Raw genomic sequence first — 18,381 nt, 5'->3', positions numbered from 1 at the left:
TATACTGTTTTTCGTTATCATGATCAGCCTGAATACTGAATTAACACAAATCAACAGGCTTATATTAAGTACAAATAATCAATTAGCTGAAAACAGGGTTTTTCCACATTAACTCACTGAATCATAATATCGGCCAGTTGCCCGGCCCTTGGCCAATGCTGCGTGTGTCGTATGTAAGTGCGTCACTGTTGGCAAATGTGTAGTTGTCTGTCAGTCAGTCATAACGGGACGGGAGTGTTGTATAACAAATCGGAATGCAAGCAATAACTGGTGCGCTTTAAATATCCATGCTGTTTTCAATTTGACATATAATACATGGATAGTTATCTGGTTATGTCAAACAAACGAAACGGAGTCTGAAAAAAGTAGCCTTTTTTTCTTTACCGATCTTTTGACTTCGGATATGGAGCTTGATCGGCGACTGTTGCTGGCTCACTGCGCCGCCCACACCCTTTCAGTTTTGGCCGGGCTGTTGGTGGTCGTCCCGCTAGCATTCAACGGGTCAGCTTTCAAAGGGCGATGTGCACTTTTTTCTACGGGTTACTGGACTCAGAATCGGACCGAAATTACGGGGGAACCGGGGGAGATTTCACATTTGGTAATACAACAATGGGGTCCACCGGCCGCTTGCCAGTTCGCCACTTTTGTCGGTGTTTTCACGGTGTTGTACGGTGCCGCTCAAGGCTGGCGAAGCGTCTTCTATCTTCACGGACGGCATGACGAGTGAGCGCACTTTCCATGGGCTTTAAACAATTGCTTGATAATAACATCCTTTATTTGCAACATCTAATGTTACTCATATTATTAACAATATTAATTATATATATATATATAATTATAATTATATAATTATAACAAAGATAACAATAGCCTTATGATAATAGCCTACGTTTATTGTGCAATGTTTATTATCACTAGGTTACTGGATTATTACACACTTATAACAGTGTGAGTGTATACATTACAGTCACAGACAGTGTTAAAGACAGTGTTCATTTCAGCCAATGAGTTCACCTTGTATTACTGTGTTCCTTCTTCAGCACGCTGTTCTCAGCCTTCCTCACGCTGTTGCTGAGTCTGTGCGTGTTGTTCCTGTCGGGAGGAGCGAGCGTCACCCTCTCCCTGGGGCTGGCGTCCTGGTGCAACACTGTCACAGATGACAACACCCGGCCATACAGGTAATGTCATCACACTGATAAGCCAATCGTCAGGTCTACTGATGTTGTGAGAGACAATCTCCAGGGATTGATCATGTCCTCCGTTCCCTCTGTCTGTTTCTGTGAAGTTGTGCAGAGTCTCAGTCTGTCCCGCTGTACCTGGATGTGGAGACATCCTCCTTCTACAATGAGCTCACCTGTGCCCAGGTATGACCAATGTATCCCAAAGCCAACACATTGCATGGCATTGACCTTTCCTCTCTCAATAGAATTCTTCAGCATACTTTTGGAGTCAGTCAATTTATTTTGGATTCAGTTTGCAATTAAGCCTCTCTTCCCCCCCTCCCCCTCTAGGTTTCTCTGTGGTGTGTGACAGCACTGTGGCTGACCCAATCCATCCTGTCCTTCATGCGTCTCTATCACTCCCACAGTCAGCACATCAGCGGGCCTTGCCTCCCCAGGGAGAAGGAGCTGCTCCTGGGACACACACCCTCTGACGGCTCACCCTCATCATCACCCGCACCATCAACACCCACCATCTTTGTCTAATACCAACCCCAATGGAAACCCATCCCAAACTCTTAACTACCAACACCAACTAAGCCCTGAATACTCCCCTCCTTTCTTCAAACCTCAATCTTTATGGAGCTGTGTTCCAAATCCAACCTAAAATTAAGTCACCAGTCCTACTTCTGCACTCTCTGAGCCAAATGCAGGCTATATGTCTAAGTGTTTTTCGGATAAAAGGGGAATGAGATTGAACATACCAAAAGAGAATAAATTAAGCAACGGAATTTAGTAATCAATATTATTCTTAGACAAGTGGCTTGTAATGTGATTACCAGGGTCAGTATGACACACATTCATCAACTTTATTACTTTATAAAGTCATTAACCAACTGAGGCACAACAGACTACAGTATTTATTTAAGTTACTATTGCATCAGGTGGGACTTTTTCAACAACACAATAATCAATAGACTGTTCAATATGCCTGTTTGTACATTCAACAGGATAATTTTTGACAAATACAGCTTTTACATGTTTGTATAGCCTTGAAGGCAGAATACATTCTTTATTGTCCTGAGCATAAATGCAGATTTGTACTGAGACACTTTCATTGAGAAGCATGTATTATGTGTGAAAGAGAGCCACTATAAATGAAACAGGCTCACTGTGTGAGCAATACATGAATGTCGTATTGTGTCACAGAATCACTCTCTTCCTCTTGTGAAGGTTTTTATATGATGCTATTTGTGTTGATGCAGCTGCTCTCTGGCACCTGAATCGCTCAAATGCTTTGCTTTGAGTAAACAAGGTTATTGGTGCCTATATTGTATGTGAGCTGGGCTGAGCTAAAAAGGATAAGGGAGGCTAAGGAACACTCAGAACACAAGACAGCCATACAAAGTTCTTGTTTTTGTTTTCCCTTCAAACTCTGAACCTTAACCTCAGTAGTTGTTGTGACACACAGATAGTGGAGCAAGAAACTGGAAGTAAAGAGAGATAAAATGTTAATCCATTGATTTTGGAGTGTCACTGTCAATATTGGTATTATTTTAAATTGGTTATTTATATTGATTTTGTTGTTTGTGTTATTGAATAAAAACATCTTAATATGAATGAGTGGTTATTTTGTGTTTGTTGGAGCAAACACTTTATTTCGGTTATACATGTTTTAAATTCAAAACAGTATCTATCACTGGTTGTGGAAGTTTCTACATATAATAAGGGGGATTTTAGTTCGGTTTCATTTTTAGTGGTCATATCTTTGTTTAGCTGTTCCTTGGGGGCCACTGAGACCAACCCCACGTGCCTGTGGGCGGACAAATTCTGCACCAATAGTAGATGTTTTTGCAATTTCAAGGCGGGGTTGTTTTTGTAATGGACCAATCAGAGGCTAGAGCAACATATTGAATTTTACTGTACTTTAGTGTTTTGGTTCGGTCAGTTTTCGAAGTCTAGAAGAAAAAGAGTTTTATTAACGGGATACTTTTAAACAACATTATAATATTCTATCTTGACTAGAGGTGAAAATGCAACTGACCGAAGTCAAAAAGTTAAAAGTGGCCGAATTACGAGCAAAGCTCAAAGAGCTAGGTCTGGATGCCAAAGGACTGAAGGCCGAACTTGTTGTGCGCCTTTTGTCTGCGTTTGAAGCTGGATTGTGCGTTCCAGAATCAAGCAATATCAGCCATGAGTCAGGCAGAGAGTTACCTAATTGTGGAGAAGAAGAGGCAAGGACACAAAATGACGATTCTCTCACACCAGCGATGGAGACAGAGGTCCCAGTTCCACCATTGACCGAGGCGGGGGGTCTGAGAGACAGTGTGCACGAGGGAGACGTTGCAGGGACAGCCAATTTGCTGACAGCTGGTGAGGGTCTCCCGGTTCCCATGTCAACTTTTCCGGAGGATGCTACGCCACAGAGCCCCGCCAGTGCACACACTGGTACACAGTCAGAGGCCGAACTTGAGATGTCACCGAGTCATTTGCAAGAAACCTGTGTAGTCAGCAGTTTGTGTTCAGAAACTCTGGTAAACACAGGATTTACTTTTCAGGTCTTGCCTGAGTTACACAGTGCGAGAAGAGCACTCGAAACAGAGCAACATAATGCCACTCAAGAGAGTGTTGAACAAGCACAGAGGAATGAAACCTTTGAAGTTGAGCCACAGAATGCCACCCCAACGAGTGTAGAAGAATCACAGAGTGAGGTACATAGACCTGTTGTCTCCACCAAAGCTGCTCTCACACAAGAAGCGAAGGAGGAGACACTGGCATCCAGGAGTGCTCCCCAAAACACAGCAAACACAGACAGCCCCACTGCCCCACATCAAAGCACTGTCATTACATCACAGGTGTCAGTGTGTAGCATAGACCCGGGGTTCCAGGACACAGGTAAACATCAAAAGCAGCTTTGTATGATGTTTATTTTTGTTAAACCCATCTTTTTATGGACTAACATTTAACGCCTAATACACTTAGTAATCAGTCCTCAACTTTCTCTCCATCTTTGAGGTCTGGTTGAGACAAGCAGAGGCAGGGCCTTCTACGAATTCAAGAAGGAGATCCAGTACAAAAGGTAGGCAGCATACATACATACCTGCACAATCCCAGCAATGCATACAGTGTACATTAGTTTTGAGTGAATGGATGAACTTTATTCTTTATTCAGATCACCAGTAGCGCCTCCTGGAGTCCACATGATGGGGTGTTTTTGGTAAATGACCAACCCCCTCTCATCCCTCTATATTCCTACCCATTAACAGGACCCAGTGGCTAAGACTGCATCAAGACTATGAAGAGGAGGAGAACGATTGGGAAGTCAGACTAGATTCCTGTGAGTATGGAACAGAATTGATGGGTATGTTCTTCTAAAAACATATGTATTTGAGCTTCTCCTGCAGTGTGGTGACTATATCTGTTTCCCCAGACACCTGTGACCTCCACTTCCAGGTGGGTAGTAGGGGTAGCCGTGGCCAGCCACGCTTCATTCAGCAGTTCCCCTTCCTGTGGTCTGGATGCAGGCTCACTTACGGAGCCCATCAGGGAAGGGTGGGCTTCGAGGTTAGGTTTGAGAGGAAGCTGCTGGCTCCATGGAAGGAGGCTGATCCAGAACCCCATGGCCTTCGAGTGGGCTGGTCAGTGGATAACTCCAGTCTTCAGCTGGGTAAGGCTCTAGGTTTGGGTTTTACCATTTCAGAAGCAGCCAGGTAGTAACACAAGTTCACTGTTCCCGAAATTGAAAACATTTTTCTCTGCTGTTCTCTTTCCCTCCCTCCTCTCAGGTGAGGATGACCTCTCATATGGTTATGATGGACGAGGCAGAAAAGTGATAGGTGGGAAGGAGGAGGAGTTTGGGGAGTCCTTCTCAGAGAATGATACCATTGGCTGTTACGCTGTGAGTGACTTGGGTTTCTCCTCCTCTTCAAAATGAATACATAGTATTACAAAGCCATTATAACATCTAAATGGCTGTTTTAACAGTGTTGACGTGTGTATGATTGTGTGTCTCTGTGTGTCTAGAGTCTTTCAGATGAGGCTGTAGAGCTCTCTTTCTATAAGAATGGTTGTCCTATGGGGACAGCATTTCAGTTGGGTCCTCTTGGAGGGCACGTGCTCTACCCACATGTGCTCTGCAAAAACTGCTCTGTCACTCTCAACCTGGACCCTACTGCACCCCCATGGTACCCCTGCCCTCCAGGGTATACCCCTCTCCCCGCACTGCCCATTGGACAGATGACTCGTGCCCCACTACCCCCAGCCTCTAAAAAGGACTGTGAGGTGAGATCAGAAGCACAGCCATGGTTGCCTGTCCCTGCCAGTTCTTTACTCTGGGCGTCAGTGCACTGAGCCTACATTGTTGAAATAGTCATGCATATCAAAATAAGTAATCCAGTGGTTCTGTATCCACCATCATGTCCATAGTTTGAATCATGATATGTTAATTGAATTCTCTTTCTCTCTCTCTCACACACACACTCTCTTTCTCTGAGGTAGGTAGTGATGATGGTCGGTCTGCCGGGAGCTGGTAAGACCCATTGGGCCCAGACCCACATGAAGCAGCACCCCGAAAAGCGCTATGTGATGCTGGGCACCGCAACCATCCTGGCCTGCATGAGGGTCAGAACACCACACACTTATAATGTGATAGAGCTGGCCATAATCTAACACTTAAAAGGCTTATAACTGAGAATAATTCGCTTACAAATATTCAATTTATTGTAGGGCTGCAGAGCAAACATTACCATTGGCACAAGCATACCTTGGTTTGAGGACTCTCTCAAACACATCTTGTTAAAAACACTTGACCAAACTTTAGCAGAAGGGTTGGGTGAAGTTGGTAATCGGATCAGGCTATTGTATGGATGGTTTGTTGAATTGAAATAGGAAAGTAATACACAAAGCACAAATACTTGCTCTCAACAGTCAAAATCACAATTTAAAAAGAGTCCAAGTGAAGGGCTCACCTGAGTGTTTACTATTGTGTGTTTGTGTTTGTGTGTGGGTGTTAATATTGGCTATTCCTTTCCTCAGGGTAAGCTGCAGAAGGAGCTCAGGCTGCAGCAAGCCTCTGAGTGCCTCACTGAACTAATCAAGATGGCTCATCAAGTTCCACACAACTACATCCTGGACCAGGTACTCCACTGATTTGGTATTGGGAGAGAGAAGAAATAATTGGCTAGGTCTCAGAAAGAGGGAGAAGATTACAATGTTGCAATGAATTGCCTTTAAAGTAAATGTAGTAGAAGACTTTTCCAAGTGTTAAATCTGCCTCTCTCGTTTCTCCCTCCTCAGCCCAACGTTTACCCCTCGGCTCGGCAACACAAGCTGCTACAGTTTCAATCTTTCCGGCGCAGGGCAGTGGTGGTCTTCCCCCCAAATGAGGAGTGGAAGAAGCGCCTGCAGGAACACCAGAGGGAGGAGGGGGACGAGATCCCCAAGACCTCCCTACTTAAGGCCAAAGGTCAGGGAGAAAAAAAAGTCTCATCAATAATAGCTCAAAAATATATATTCAAATACATAATATACTGTGACTGTAAATTTGTTGGGAGAGGAGGAGTTACTCCCTATATGTGGAGAGATTGAGTGTATGGAGTAACAAACAGTATTTAGATGTCTACTGTATACTGAGAGACAAGTGACTAGAATAGACTGCTGTGCTTATGCGTGTGTGTGTGTGTGTGTGTGTGTGTGTGTGTGTGTGTGTGTGTGTGTGTGTGTGTGTGTGTGTGTGTGTGTGTGTGTGTGTGTGTGTATATACACTCTCCTCATTTCTCTCCTCTCCAGTGAGCTTCACTCTACCAGAGCTTGGGGAGCTGTTGGATGAAGTGCAGTATGTGGAGCTGGATCAGAAGGAGGCGCAGGCACTACTGGAGAGCTACAAAGAGGAGGCGCGCAGTATGCTCCCCCCGGTCCCCCCCAAAAAACGAAGGAAACACCGCGTCCGACATAATAAGTCCCTCACCAGCGGCCCACCACGGCACGACCATGGCCACCACAGAGGACATGGTGAGGAGGGAAGGAGGATTGACATCTGGTGATAATCCTGTCCATCATGGGTTTCCAACAGCCTTATCTCTTCTGTGATGATTGCATTTCTTCTGTAGGGTGGAACCCCATATGGCCCAACCAGCAACCGTACGCTCATCATCAGCTGAACTGGGCACCACAGCCCAGATATGTGAGTACATTTCAACAAAGACCATAGTACAAGAGAAAACATAATTTCTAATGTGGACAAAGAAACAGGAGTGTTCAATTGATACATACTGTTACTCTCTGAGGGAAATGTTCACCTTTGCATGGTTTCATTCCATTTATTATTCATGTACTCTTGTGATAAGTACTGTCATTCTGACTCCAATGTTTATTCCCAGCAGTATGGCAGACTCCATGGAGATCAAGGTTATGTCCACAACTACAACCCTGACCCATACAGAGACTACTACAGTCAGGTGAGAGAGCCAACACACACGGCCCAAATAGAAGTCAGGTGGTCATGTCTCTCTTTCATTGTGTGAATGACTGTAATACTGTATGATGTATCTCTCTCTCTGTTCAGTGGAATCAGGGTTATCAAGACCAAGGGTTCTACGGCAACAGAAACTACGCTTACAGCAGTTACCAGGGTTACTGGTGAACTTCTAATGAGAGGAAGTCGATCAGAGCAGCTCATCTCATTGTGCCTTTCACATGGTCTTAACTTAACCAATCCGAAATCATCGTACTGTACAGTATACTCCAGGAACTAGAAAGCAATTTAGCTTTCCAATTCTTTCTGAAAGACGTCATTGATTCAGAAGAAAAAAAAACAGTGCTACCTACTTGTTAATCGAGGTTGATTGTAAAATGTTTTTCATGGCGAGTTAAAGTTTTATGATGAGTATGGCTGAATAACATGGATTGGAATTTTATGCAGATGTGAAATATTGTGTTACCACCAAGTACCAAAGTTTACTTTGATCACTCATTCATTGAATTGTATCATATGTTCTGTGGTAAGCAGAGAATTGTACTAATGTATTGTATTAATTTAAGATTTTATGACAAGATTTTATTACTTTAAAGGGGCAATCTGGGATTCACACAATAACAACGCTTTGGGATGAGACTGGAGAAATGTTACCACTCTCAAATTCATAGACAGAGCTATGGATGCAATGACCGTCCATCCATGAGATCAAAATTATATTTTTAACCATCTTTTCAAGCTATTAAGTGTTTATTTACCATTATATTGTTAACAAACAGAATGGAATAAAACAAGGTTATATTTTGGGTTAAGACAGTTGAATGGATTTGGACCCCAACTCAGTCAGGGTTTCTGCGTTGTCACCTTTCATCAGGTTTTGGCCTGTTTTCAATGGCTTTTTGAGGTTCAGTTGCAAGGAACTACACAGGTTTTATTACCCATTGACAGAGTATATGGTATTAGCCAAATATGATTCACTTGTTTTGCATGTAATGTGGGGAGGGAATGATTATTATTATTACTACTAAGCAATTGCACTATTTTGAAGATACAAAAAATATTCAATGTTAATTTGATGTAACAAGGATAATTTTTGTTACAGTCCTTGAATTTCTACAATGCAAAAGGTGCCTTAGTGGGATGACTGTTTTTGTACTGCCAGTTTGGTTATGTTTGTGAATGTTCATCGGTCACTCAGGTGTGATCTAGGTGCTTACAGAACCTTTTCTCATATTAGACCCAATGGGCCTCAAGTTTATTTGTGTGCCATTTACATTCCTACTGTATCTTAATTGTTTTGACAGGAAATGTAACAAAGTGTGTGACAGCACACAGATGATTCACCCTAAATGCTGGTATAATTACAGTTGATACATTAAACCACTCAATCAGATTTTTCCAACCAGGGTGCAGTCTTAAAAAAAAACCAAAGAATGCAGTTGATGAAGTTGTCCAATATTGGGACATTTGTTTGCATAGTTTTATACTGTACATTTTACAACACATTTTTGCTGCTTTGTGAACAATTGTACTGCTGGAACTTTATGTCAAGGAATGGTGATACACATTAGCAGGGGTCTGACATGTTGTATAGCAGTATTGCCTCTGTTAAAAACAACAATAAAACACTGCTCCTTCCTTGTTGGAAAAAAAATGTTTCGTTTTCATTTCATCATCTTGAAATTTTATCCGGTGAGGTAGCTGGAGTCTGTGATTGATTGGTTGTGTCTTCCTTCTTGTCAGGCAGCACAAGTTGATACAGCACCACTGCACCCTTGGCTGAAGGACACAGCTCTGACCACAGGGGAGAGCTCTTGTCCAGCAGCAGTATCTCCTTCAAAGCACAGAGAGACACTTAGGCCCTTTCTCAATTTCTCGCTTCCTACTCAAAACGCTTTGGAGGAGAAAATCCAGGTTACTCCCCTTAGATATTGTCCTCCAGTGCTTTTTGAGAAGAAGCGAGTGGAGGAGGCAAGGAATGTTTCTAACAATTGAGAAAGGTACACATTGAACTTCCAAAGAGATGTTCAAAACAGTAACAGAGGTTGCATACGATTACTTAAACATGTTTGTGTGACATCAATCTGTCCACCTCTTCATGCCATGCTCATAGACAAAATAACGGACAGAAGATTTTCACATTTTGGGGAACCCCTTACTGTTCTGCTCAGGAACACAATGTCAGTGGATTCATGGGCCTCGGCGCCTCCCCGCCGATACAGCTCTCTAACTTCTGCTGAGGTCAGTGAACAGCTGGGAACAGAAACAAGAATATCAGCAAAAAACATTTTAATTCTCTGCCCAAGTGGTGTCAGGCATATGTATGATGTCTCTTCCTGGCTGACTAGTACAGTACCTGATGTAGAACTCTGCGCTGGGTCTGCCTGCACTGGTGTGGTTCAGAGCAATCCCCATGAGCACCGGTTCACCCAGAGAACGCAGAGGAACATTCACCTGCAGAGAGAGGGTCAGAGAAAGAGAGTGAGACAGAGGGAAAGGGAAAGTGGAGAGTGAAGCCCTGTATCTCATAGTCAGCTCAGCAGCTGTGAACATGTCTCACCTCGTCTCTGATCTCAGCGCACACAGAGGAGTACAGCTCTCTGACCACAGCCTCCTCCCTCTGCTGTAGCATCTCCACACTGATCCTGTCCTCACAAACACCCTCACACACCGCCTAGGAACAAGAGCAGGGTCAGATGACACGTTTAAGGTGGTAAAGACAATGGAAATTGAGTGTAGTTTACAGTTCCACAAAACGTATGCCCTCTATGAACACCCGCATACACTTTTCTAACTTTGATCTGGTACACTACTGGGAACTAAGCCAATATAAAGGGCTCCCTAGTGTCACAAGCTAATACATCTCACAAGTATGTACTATATGATTCAATACGATACGATTTTGCCAAACAGTTTTGATTAAACACTCTCTCACCTTTGGTTCAGGGTGCCCTCCAGGAATGTCCAGCAGGCCCCCAGCCTCTGCCACTCTCCAGCTCCTCCTGATCAGCACTACCTGTCTGTCAGCAGTGCACAGGACCCCTCCCACTCCCAGAGGCTGGGCCAATAGCGCCAGCGGGTCCCCAAACTCCGCCTCTCCGCGCCTGCACAGTTCCCCTGCTCCCCTGGACCAGTTGGTACCCAGGAAGTCCTTATAGCAGGTCAGACCCAGCCTCAGTGTCAGTATAGGACCCTCCTCCCTGTGTGAGTCTCTCTCTGGGCAAGGATGGGAGTCTGCCATGCTCCTACTAACAGCAAGCTCTCCTTTGACACAGCAGGCTGGGGTTGAGGTAGGGGTCTGTGTTTCTTGGAGTGTGTTCAATGCGCTCTCTCGCTGATCACAACAAGTGTCTCTGTCACTTGGTTTGTCAATGTTGCCTCTTTTCTCTCTTTGATGTACGAGACTCTTTGCTTTCCCACAGTCAGAGCTCTGCTTGGTACCACACACAGGAAGTGATATTAAATTACCTTCTGTCTCGCACAACCCCTTTTCCTCCTTTTGAATGCCACATTGCCCGCCACCTGTGTCTCCTGACCCTTCCATGCAGGGAGGCTGGTGTGTGTGAGAGAACTGGAGCTGCGGTGAGGTCAAGCTGAAAGAGTGCAGCCTGAATTTGGCCCCGTTGAAAAGCCAGGGCTCCTTGGTCACCCTTTCTGTCCATACTTCCTCAATGTGGCGCTCAAGAGCTGGCTCTTTGTGACGGTTAAACCTTGTGAGACAGAGAGATGGTGGGGAAAAGAGAGGGAGAGATTGTCATCAAACCAAATAGCTTATCCTGAGGTTAAATTCAGTTTTATTTGTGTAGGTAAGTTACCTGGCAGAGAGCTGCACTTGCACTTGTGATTCTAAGAGACCCCTCCAGGTGGCGCAGTGCAGCAGCACAGAGATCTCAGGGTCCATTATACAAGACAGACTGGAGGTAATCAAATACTGCATTAACGTTTATATTCTGAAATATCAAAACCCAGAAAACTGATTGTGTGTGCTGAGTAAGTACAGTACATTCTTAAGTTGAACAAGGGTCATCCAATAGTCTGACAGATATACCACGTGACAACTCGGAAGTAAAGCATGTGTTTATTTACAGCTTCGGGTATGCATTTGACTAAGATGTTAAGGGTGAAGCAGTTTCCCAAATTCCATTCAAGTTAACGATGACCCTAACCCTAACGATGTGAACAAGGTACAGAACAGCTGCTGTAAACGAAATGTATTTATCTCACTAAGTAGCAAACAACCTAGCTAACACAACAAGCTTAGGAGAGGCAGGAGGAAGAGCAAGATGCTAACTAGCTAGTTGTCTTAGCTAGACAGAAGATTGATCTTACCTGCCTTCCATTGATCTTGCCTCAGTCAGGTCAAACAAACCTGACGCTCAATGTCATTGTACATTTGACCACTATTATGACTTATGGACTATGGCTGAACTGTCGTCTGAGCCTCGGACTAGCTAGCTAATAATGTTGGTAAAGAACATTATTCAAAAGCTCGCGCTGGGGCTGAAGATGAATCAGGAAATGATTCGGGGTACGTCAGGCGACTTAAGCACCGCCTCCGTCACAGCTGTTCGCTTAGACAAGGCGTCATTGGTGAAAACAGAAAAAGTCACAGCTTGTATTATTATTATCATGCGATAACGAATCTTTTTGTGCATGCAACATGCACATTGCACACAATTGATAACAAGGCAATCCATTGTGATGTTTCAGAAAAACTCAACTAACTAAAACGGTCAGTGATATGCATTTGATGGCATGACTTACCATTTTAGCTAGTTTACTTTGAACTATCGCTAGTTAGCTGCACATTGATTATGTCACTGTTTGCAAATAATGCCTATGAAAGCAATCCACTTTAATACATTTCCATGTTCAAAGGGTTAACACCTAACCCTCCTCTTCAAAACAGAGAAAACGTGCAACAGCGTGTGCTATGCGAGACCAGCTGGGTAGCACAGGCAGAGACAACTTATGCAACAGCCACCACGGTATATTGGTGAAACTGAGTAAGGTCAACATTTCTAATACCCCTGCAATTTGTCGTTGGCTTTGCTACTATTTGTGTTATATTCGAATGTGTTTTGCCCCACGAAATCATATAGGTCAACAGATACGTGTCTTTGTTGAGTTAAATCCTTCCTAGTGATTAGCTTAGCTCGCTAACTACAGTGTGTACAATTTAGACTGTAAATAACCAAATGCATTGCATTAACTTAACCAGTCAACCATGTACTACTACTTTTATAAATGCTTATCTGTGCAAACCAACTAACAAATGTTCCAAAACAACACTTTGGAATCAATAAATATGCTAGCTAAGTTTGGTTGTAAAGGAAACAACTGTGCAGCAGACTAGGATTGTTTTTGATTTGTTGTTGTCGAAGTATGGTTGTATATTATGTGTGTTAATAATAAGAACAACAAATTGTTATCATCATGCACCTTACCAACATTGAGTTCACTATTTTTTTCTGAGAGCATGTCAACATATTCGGCATATTCTTGTCTTTCACAGTGACATCACGTGCCCGTTGAATGGGCTGCTGTCTTGTTTTGTTCTGCTGCTGACCATACTATTTCCAATGGAATCCCACTGAACGGTATGTATGACAAAAGCTTATAGGGGTGTACGCTGCTGTTACCACAAAACATGTGGAACAAGTTTCCCTCTCTGTTATGCCATAGTAGTGCACAATGCATCTTCAGTTACAACATTTAACATGGCATTGTTTGATTGTTTTTCACCAGCCATAGAATGACCAGTGTAGTTACATTATTTGACAGCTAACACATTTGGAGAAAATGTGTAGTGTTGATTTATGAGGTATTTATCATTGCTTCATTACTGAAAACTCACCTTGCCGAGATACACTCTGTCTGCCTGCACCCATCTCCTACTAGTTTTGTTTGAATCATGTCTTCTCTCCACCAAAGGTCCTTAAATTTGGAAATTAGTTGCACAATATTTTTGTACAATAATGCCGCTGGAGGCCCAACTGCGTCTTTGTCAAAGCTGTCTATGGTGCTACAGGGGTGGACTCCGCCTGCTCTCTCAGAGTTCTGCACACAGGTACTCCAGCTTTGATGTGCACACTAAATCTAGATACACATGCATGTACACCGTGCGTGCGTGCATGCCTGCATGCGTGTATATTTTTCTCATTGATAAAACCCCCCCCCAAAATACACCATATAAATGTGCCTGTGTAGATGCATTGTTCTGTGTATGTGGCCATACAATTTGCAATTCTTTCTGTCTCCATTGTAGAACGGCTATGAGTTACTATGACCTTCTTGGAGTGAAACCTGATGCCTCATTGGAACAAATAAAGAGTGCATTTTTCGACAAGTCAAAAAAGGTATACACTCCATACATGGCACAGATTGGTAAACGCCAGCAACAACCACTAAACTTGTTTCGTGAATATGGAGTTGCAGCAACCCTGTTTATCCACACGAGTGCGCTCTCTCGCAATATCTTTCAATATTTAAAACATTTATTTTCCGAACCCGCCTGACCCAGTCTCACTATTTGTTTTTATTGACCCGAGCCCACCCGTTCCAAGGGTAAACCCACAGACCCAATGCATCACTAGTGTGCATGTGCATGAGAGACTGTTTGTTTTGATATTGTGATGTGTGTGTTAACAGGGATATATGTTACATCCTATATATTTGTTTTGTGTCCCTCCCCCTTATATGGTCAGTGTGTGTAAAGTAACTTGCTGTCCAAAAAATAAACCTTACTGCTCTGTCTCTGTCAGTTGCACCCGGACAGAGACCCCTCTAACCCTAGACTGCACGACCAGTTTGTGGAGCTGAACGAGGCCTACGGGGTGCTGAGCAAGGAGAGGTCCAGGAGGGAGTACGACCTGCGGCTCAGGCAGCCATTCACTGGGGGACAGGCCTTCAGATCCACCTCCACCTACAGGCCAAGGTATGCACAACTGAAGTACACACACACACACACACACACACAGGGGCGGGGCGCGGCGCGGTGCAACTGCACTTATTTTATGGATGATGAATATAAATATAATATATGATCATATAAATATTTCTGTGAGCACTTTGCATTAATAGTTTTAAAATGAGGGAAAGAGTCCAAATACAATTAATGATTCATCTCCGTTGTTCCATCTGTAGACATATCCACTCTGAGAACTGCCACTAAATCAACACAGGATAGTGGGGTTTTTTCCAGTGTTATGGCTCGGTAGCAAGCAAATTACTTATTAAAAATGTTGCTGAAAACTATATAGAACAATGATAACAAAATGTATTTTCGGTGGAGAGTACCGGCACAAATAAAAATAGCAGTATACACACACACACACACACACACACACACACACACACACACACACATACACATACATACACACGTCTTGTGTTCATACATGGTTACAACATTTAAAAATGATTCTTGCTGTTTTATTCCCTTTTCTGTCTCACTATCACTATCTCTCTCAGAGCGGAGGCCCAGGAGAGCATGCGCTACTGGGAGCAGTTCCGCCCCCCTCAGCCCCAGGAGACCTCATCTGAGGAGAGGGAGAGGAGGAAGAGGAAGTTCCGAATAGTTAGCTACTGCCTCATCGCTATAGTGCTGAGCGTCGGCTCTCACTTGTTCTTCTTCAGGTAACATGAGGATAAGATTAGAATGAAATACAACAACAGAGGTGCTACTGTATGAACAGGTATTTACTAGAAAAAAAACATCTATATTTTTGGGCCTTATATCACATCACCCAAACACGAAAGCGCATTTGTGATGAATATTATATTTAACTTAGTGCTACCCATGCATTTTGTAGGTAGTGTGTCTGTAGAGCTAGATTATGGTGCCTGTCTGTAAGCACAGGTGCACCTGGCTTAGGCCCAAGGCTTGTTGTCATGGGTCTGCTAATCAGTGTTTTTGCACATTGAGTTGGCAGCACCTGTATTGTTTGTAGAGATTCAACCTCTCCTGATCCTTGATTTACAGTTGTACTCGTACAGAATTGTAAAACATGAGTAAAAATCTAAAAGCCAACTTAGGTGCACTGTTATTCTTCTGTGTTTGTTCTTGTCTGTGGGTGCATGTCTGGGTCGTTTAACTGGCACTGGTCTCATTTCCTGTCACACAGGAAGTTGGAGGAGTTCCACAACAGCTTCATGGATGAGAAGGACAGAATGATCACCGAGATCTACAACGACTCCAAAGAGAGGGCAAGGTGTGTGAGAGGCCTGTTAAACATACATAAACACGCACACCTAGCGCAATATGGAAATGGCATAAATTGGTAATAATACATGAACACATCTAACATTTGCCTGTTAAAGTTTTGATAGTGGTAATCAGAGGTATTACATATTATATGTATCAATTTGTTATTGTACAATTCCTGTGAGAGTGCATCATTGGTTTTGTAATGCTGTACCTGATTGGATATTTGTTTTGATTCACAGAGTGAACGGGTTTAAGAAGCAAACAGAGATACTCAGACAGAAACATGCTGAATTTCTGGAGAAATACAAAATCAATGGAGGGCAGGACAAGTAGAACACTTCAGAAGAAGAGGGGGGGTGAGTTAGCCAAAGAGAACTGAAGGGGAATGGGGATGGGAGTGACGGGTTGAATTCAGTTAGCTTTTAAAACATTGTTTTATATGTTTGTGGCTAACATAGACATGCTCAAGTTTGCTTGAACCTCAAATAATCGTCTGAGGAGATCTAAATTACTTAATACAAGGACACATGGGGGATACATGTCTTTGGGGTTTGTCACAGTAGGATACATGGTCATGTGCACGCCTATCCTCTGTTTGATGGAACCTACTGTGGACTGTGAACCTGGCCCACCGTTAGCCAGATGCTAATTGAGTTGCAGCAACGTGCTGTTGCCCTCACCCCCCATTCAGAGGCAGCTGGGTGGTCTTCATACGACTGTGTGACTTTGCCGACAGGAGACGGGGCATTCCAGATACAGAAGACTTGCAAGTTGTTGCATACTGTAACTAAGGCGTTAATTAATGCACTATTCCAAATCACGGATAGGGGGCGCAGTCATTGTGCCCCCAGACATTCATTTCTATTGTTGTGCCCATAAAAATATAATTCATTTCTATGATTGTGCCTATGTCAATACTGTATACCATGGAACTCTGACACTGCTATTTGGTCCAGAATGGAACCATACCACAGGTATTATGTGTCTTTTCTTATTGGAAGGAAATATAATCAAGAAGAAACTTGATTAAGTCATATAATGACTTTTTAAAAGGGTATGTAATTGAAGTGTTGTCTGATGTTGAAGAATTCTTCAAAGGACATAATAATGCAGTGTACTGGGGTGCTCAGATGGGCAGCTTCAATAAACCGGGATGAGGAAATGTATTCAATTTATTGAGGCTGTGAATAGGCCTCCAACACTTACCATATTGCCTTGTTCATTGTATTAGTCATAGAGATGATGTGATTTTTGATGACATTCTTAGATGTTCCTGGTGGATGAATGATTAAGTACTTTTAATTGATGGTCTCAACCAATATCCAATGCTTCCCTTAGACTTTTTTTGGGCACCCAAATCTCTGAAAAACATGAGGTGCCAAGGGGGATAGTGACCTCAGTTTGTTCTTGCCCCCCCCAGGCCCTTAGCTGAAACCACAGGAGATAACAGAGCCCCGCATACCGACATCCCTCATGTGGTGTGTGAGTGCCCCCTTATAACCCAAACACACCAAACAGACCGAGACTCTTGTGTAGGCATAAAGACAAGCTAATGTAAGACAGGGTTCACTGTGCTGCTGAGAAAAGTTCCCCTAAGTTGGCAATGTTTGTAATTGTTTGATGATTAAAATGATCTGGGGTGACTAATTGGTAAACATTTGTGTGTGAGTGTTCATATACTATACTGTGCGTGTGAGAGAGAGAGGAGAAGGGAGGGAGGGAGAGAGAGAGTAGGGCTGGGTAGGGGAATTATTTAAAGAGAAATACAGTTATCTTGGAATAATAAAATGACCCTTCCCCCTATACTCTCCTAATAAAGGATTGAATATTGGATTGAGAGAGTGAATAGGTGGGGGTAAATGATTGACCGACTGAGTGACGAATTGAAGTGGGAAGTACACCTGTACCCATTGCGCGGGTGCGTCCGTCTCATTTCGAAAAAGTTGGCAGTGCAACGGTTACGCGGTATCCAGAGTTGCGGCGAGTGCGCCTCATAATTGTGATTTGAAGGGTAAAGGATATGACAAAACCGATCATAACAAACGAAGACACCATCTCCAGGCCCTAATTGTCTACTGACTACTGGTGCGCCATGAACTTCAGTGTTTTATTCTCAAAACAGGATATATTGCTCTAGGCTAAGGATTAATCGATGCGTATTGGACAAAACGTCATGTATTTCAGTGGGACGCCAAATGCAGTGGATACATTGGCCAACAAGACAGTGACATAAAATGTGCGACACTGGGTAGCCTATATTCAGGACGTGTGTTGGATCTTAAATGAGAGATAATATGCCCCATTGAAACATTTCAGAAGACAAGGATCGCCAAATATTCACTCAGGACTATACATGGAACTGTAGTCACGCCACCCTGACGCGTACCGCGGTACCCACGGACGGTTTCGTGGGATTCCGACCAATGGGCTAATAACCGGCTAATTGCTCTCACCTCCAGCATTGGAATATTAAGGACCATTATTCAAAGTTCACATAACTCTCAATGAAACGTAATCCTACTGAATTGGACTGTGAACGA

At 43.3% G+C, this 18,381-nt stretch overlaps 4 protein-coding genes across 8 annotated transcripts; 3 read left to right on the top strand and 1 right to left on the bottom strand.

Moving 5' to 3' along the window:
* Window positions 1-242: 242 nt before the first annotated feature.
* LOC310815983 (transmembrane protein 179) lies at window positions 243-2,774 on the top strand. Its single transcript, XM_083685958.1, has 4 exons — window positions 243-723; window positions 1,041-1,178; window positions 1,286-1,364; window positions 1,512-2,774. Exons 1-4 carry the CDS (start codon window positions 404-406, stop codon window positions 1,704-1,706), a joined length of 732 nt encoding a protein of 243 aa, XP_083542084.1. The 5' UTR covers window positions 243-403; the 3' UTR covers window positions 1,707-2,774.
* Window positions 2,775-3,430: 656 nt separating this feature from the next.
* Window positions 3,431-7,848, top strand: LOC310815710 (heterogeneous nuclear ribonucleoprotein U-like protein 2; the record flags this gene model as incomplete). The annotated part of the gene is made up of 14 exons (XM_083685603.1): window positions 3,431-3,608; window positions 3,705-4,055; window positions 4,176-4,239; window positions 4,427-4,497; window positions 4,591-4,827; window positions 4,946-5,058; window positions 5,184-5,441; window positions 5,658-5,780; window positions 6,195-6,296; window positions 6,456-6,624; window positions 6,948-7,169; window positions 7,268-7,341; window positions 7,541-7,615; window positions 7,723-7,848. 14 exons carry the CDS (start codon window positions 3,431-3,433, stop codon window positions 7,798-7,800), a joined length of 2,115 nt encoding a protein of 704 aa, XP_083541729.1. The 3' UTR covers window positions 7,801-7,848.
* nudt22 (nudix (nucleoside diphosphate linked moiety X)-type motif 22) lies at window positions 7,820-12,131 on the bottom strand. 2 transcript variants are annotated; one of them, XM_083685951.1, is made up of 7 exons: window positions 11,962-12,131; window positions 11,448-11,546; window positions 10,568-11,342; window positions 10,193-10,306; window positions 9,989-10,086; window positions 9,792-9,885; window positions 7,820-9,466 (listed from the first exon to the last, which is right to left on the bottom strand). In XM_083685951.1, exons 1-7 carry the CDS (start codon window positions 11,970-11,972, stop codon window positions 9,305-9,307), a joined length of 1,353 nt encoding a protein of 450 aa, XP_083542077.1. In that variant the 5' UTR covers window positions 11,973-12,131; the 3' UTR covers window positions 7,820-9,304. The 2 variants fall into 2 exon arrangements, with proteins under 2 accessions (XP_083542077.1, XP_083542076.1); XM_083685950.1 differs by lacking the exon at window positions 11,962-12,131 and having other exon boundaries at window positions 11,448-11,577.
* Window positions 11,759-17,430, top strand: dnajc4 (DnaJ (Hsp40) homolog, subfamily C, member 4). Of its 4 annotated transcripts, none has more exons than XM_083685961.1 (9): window positions 11,759-11,816; window positions 12,511-12,638; window positions 13,148-13,232; window positions 13,567-13,702; window positions 13,901-13,991; window positions 14,397-14,569; window positions 15,106-15,270; window positions 15,759-15,845; window positions 16,081-17,430. In XM_083685961.1, the coding sequence occupies exons 4-9, from the start codon at window positions 13,611-13,613 to the stop codon at window positions 16,172-16,174; spliced, it is 702 nt and encodes a 233-aa protein (XP_083542087.1). In that variant the 5' UTR covers window positions 11,759-11,816; window positions 12,511-12,638; window positions 13,148-13,232; window positions 13,567-13,610; the 3' UTR covers window positions 16,175-17,430. The 4 variants fall into 4 exon arrangements, with proteins under 4 accessions (XP_083542087.1, XP_083542088.1, XP_083542086.1 ...); XM_083685962.1 differs by having other exon boundaries at window positions 11,761-11,816; window positions 12,542-12,638; XM_083685960.1 differs by lacking the exon at window positions 11,759-11,816 and adding an exon at window positions 12,224-12,364.
* Window positions 17,431-18,381: the final 951 nt, after the last annotated feature.

The sequence above is a fragment of the Argentina silus genome (assembly GCF_951799395.1).
Source record: "Argentina silus genome assembly, chromosome: 15".
Taxonomy (NCBI): domain Eukaryota; kingdom Metazoa; phylum Chordata; class Actinopteri; order Argentiniformes; family Argentinidae; genus Argentina; species Argentina silus.
The sequence above is the reverse complement of the archived record's forward strand: the minus strand, read 5'-3'. Positions and strand labels throughout refer to the sequence as shown.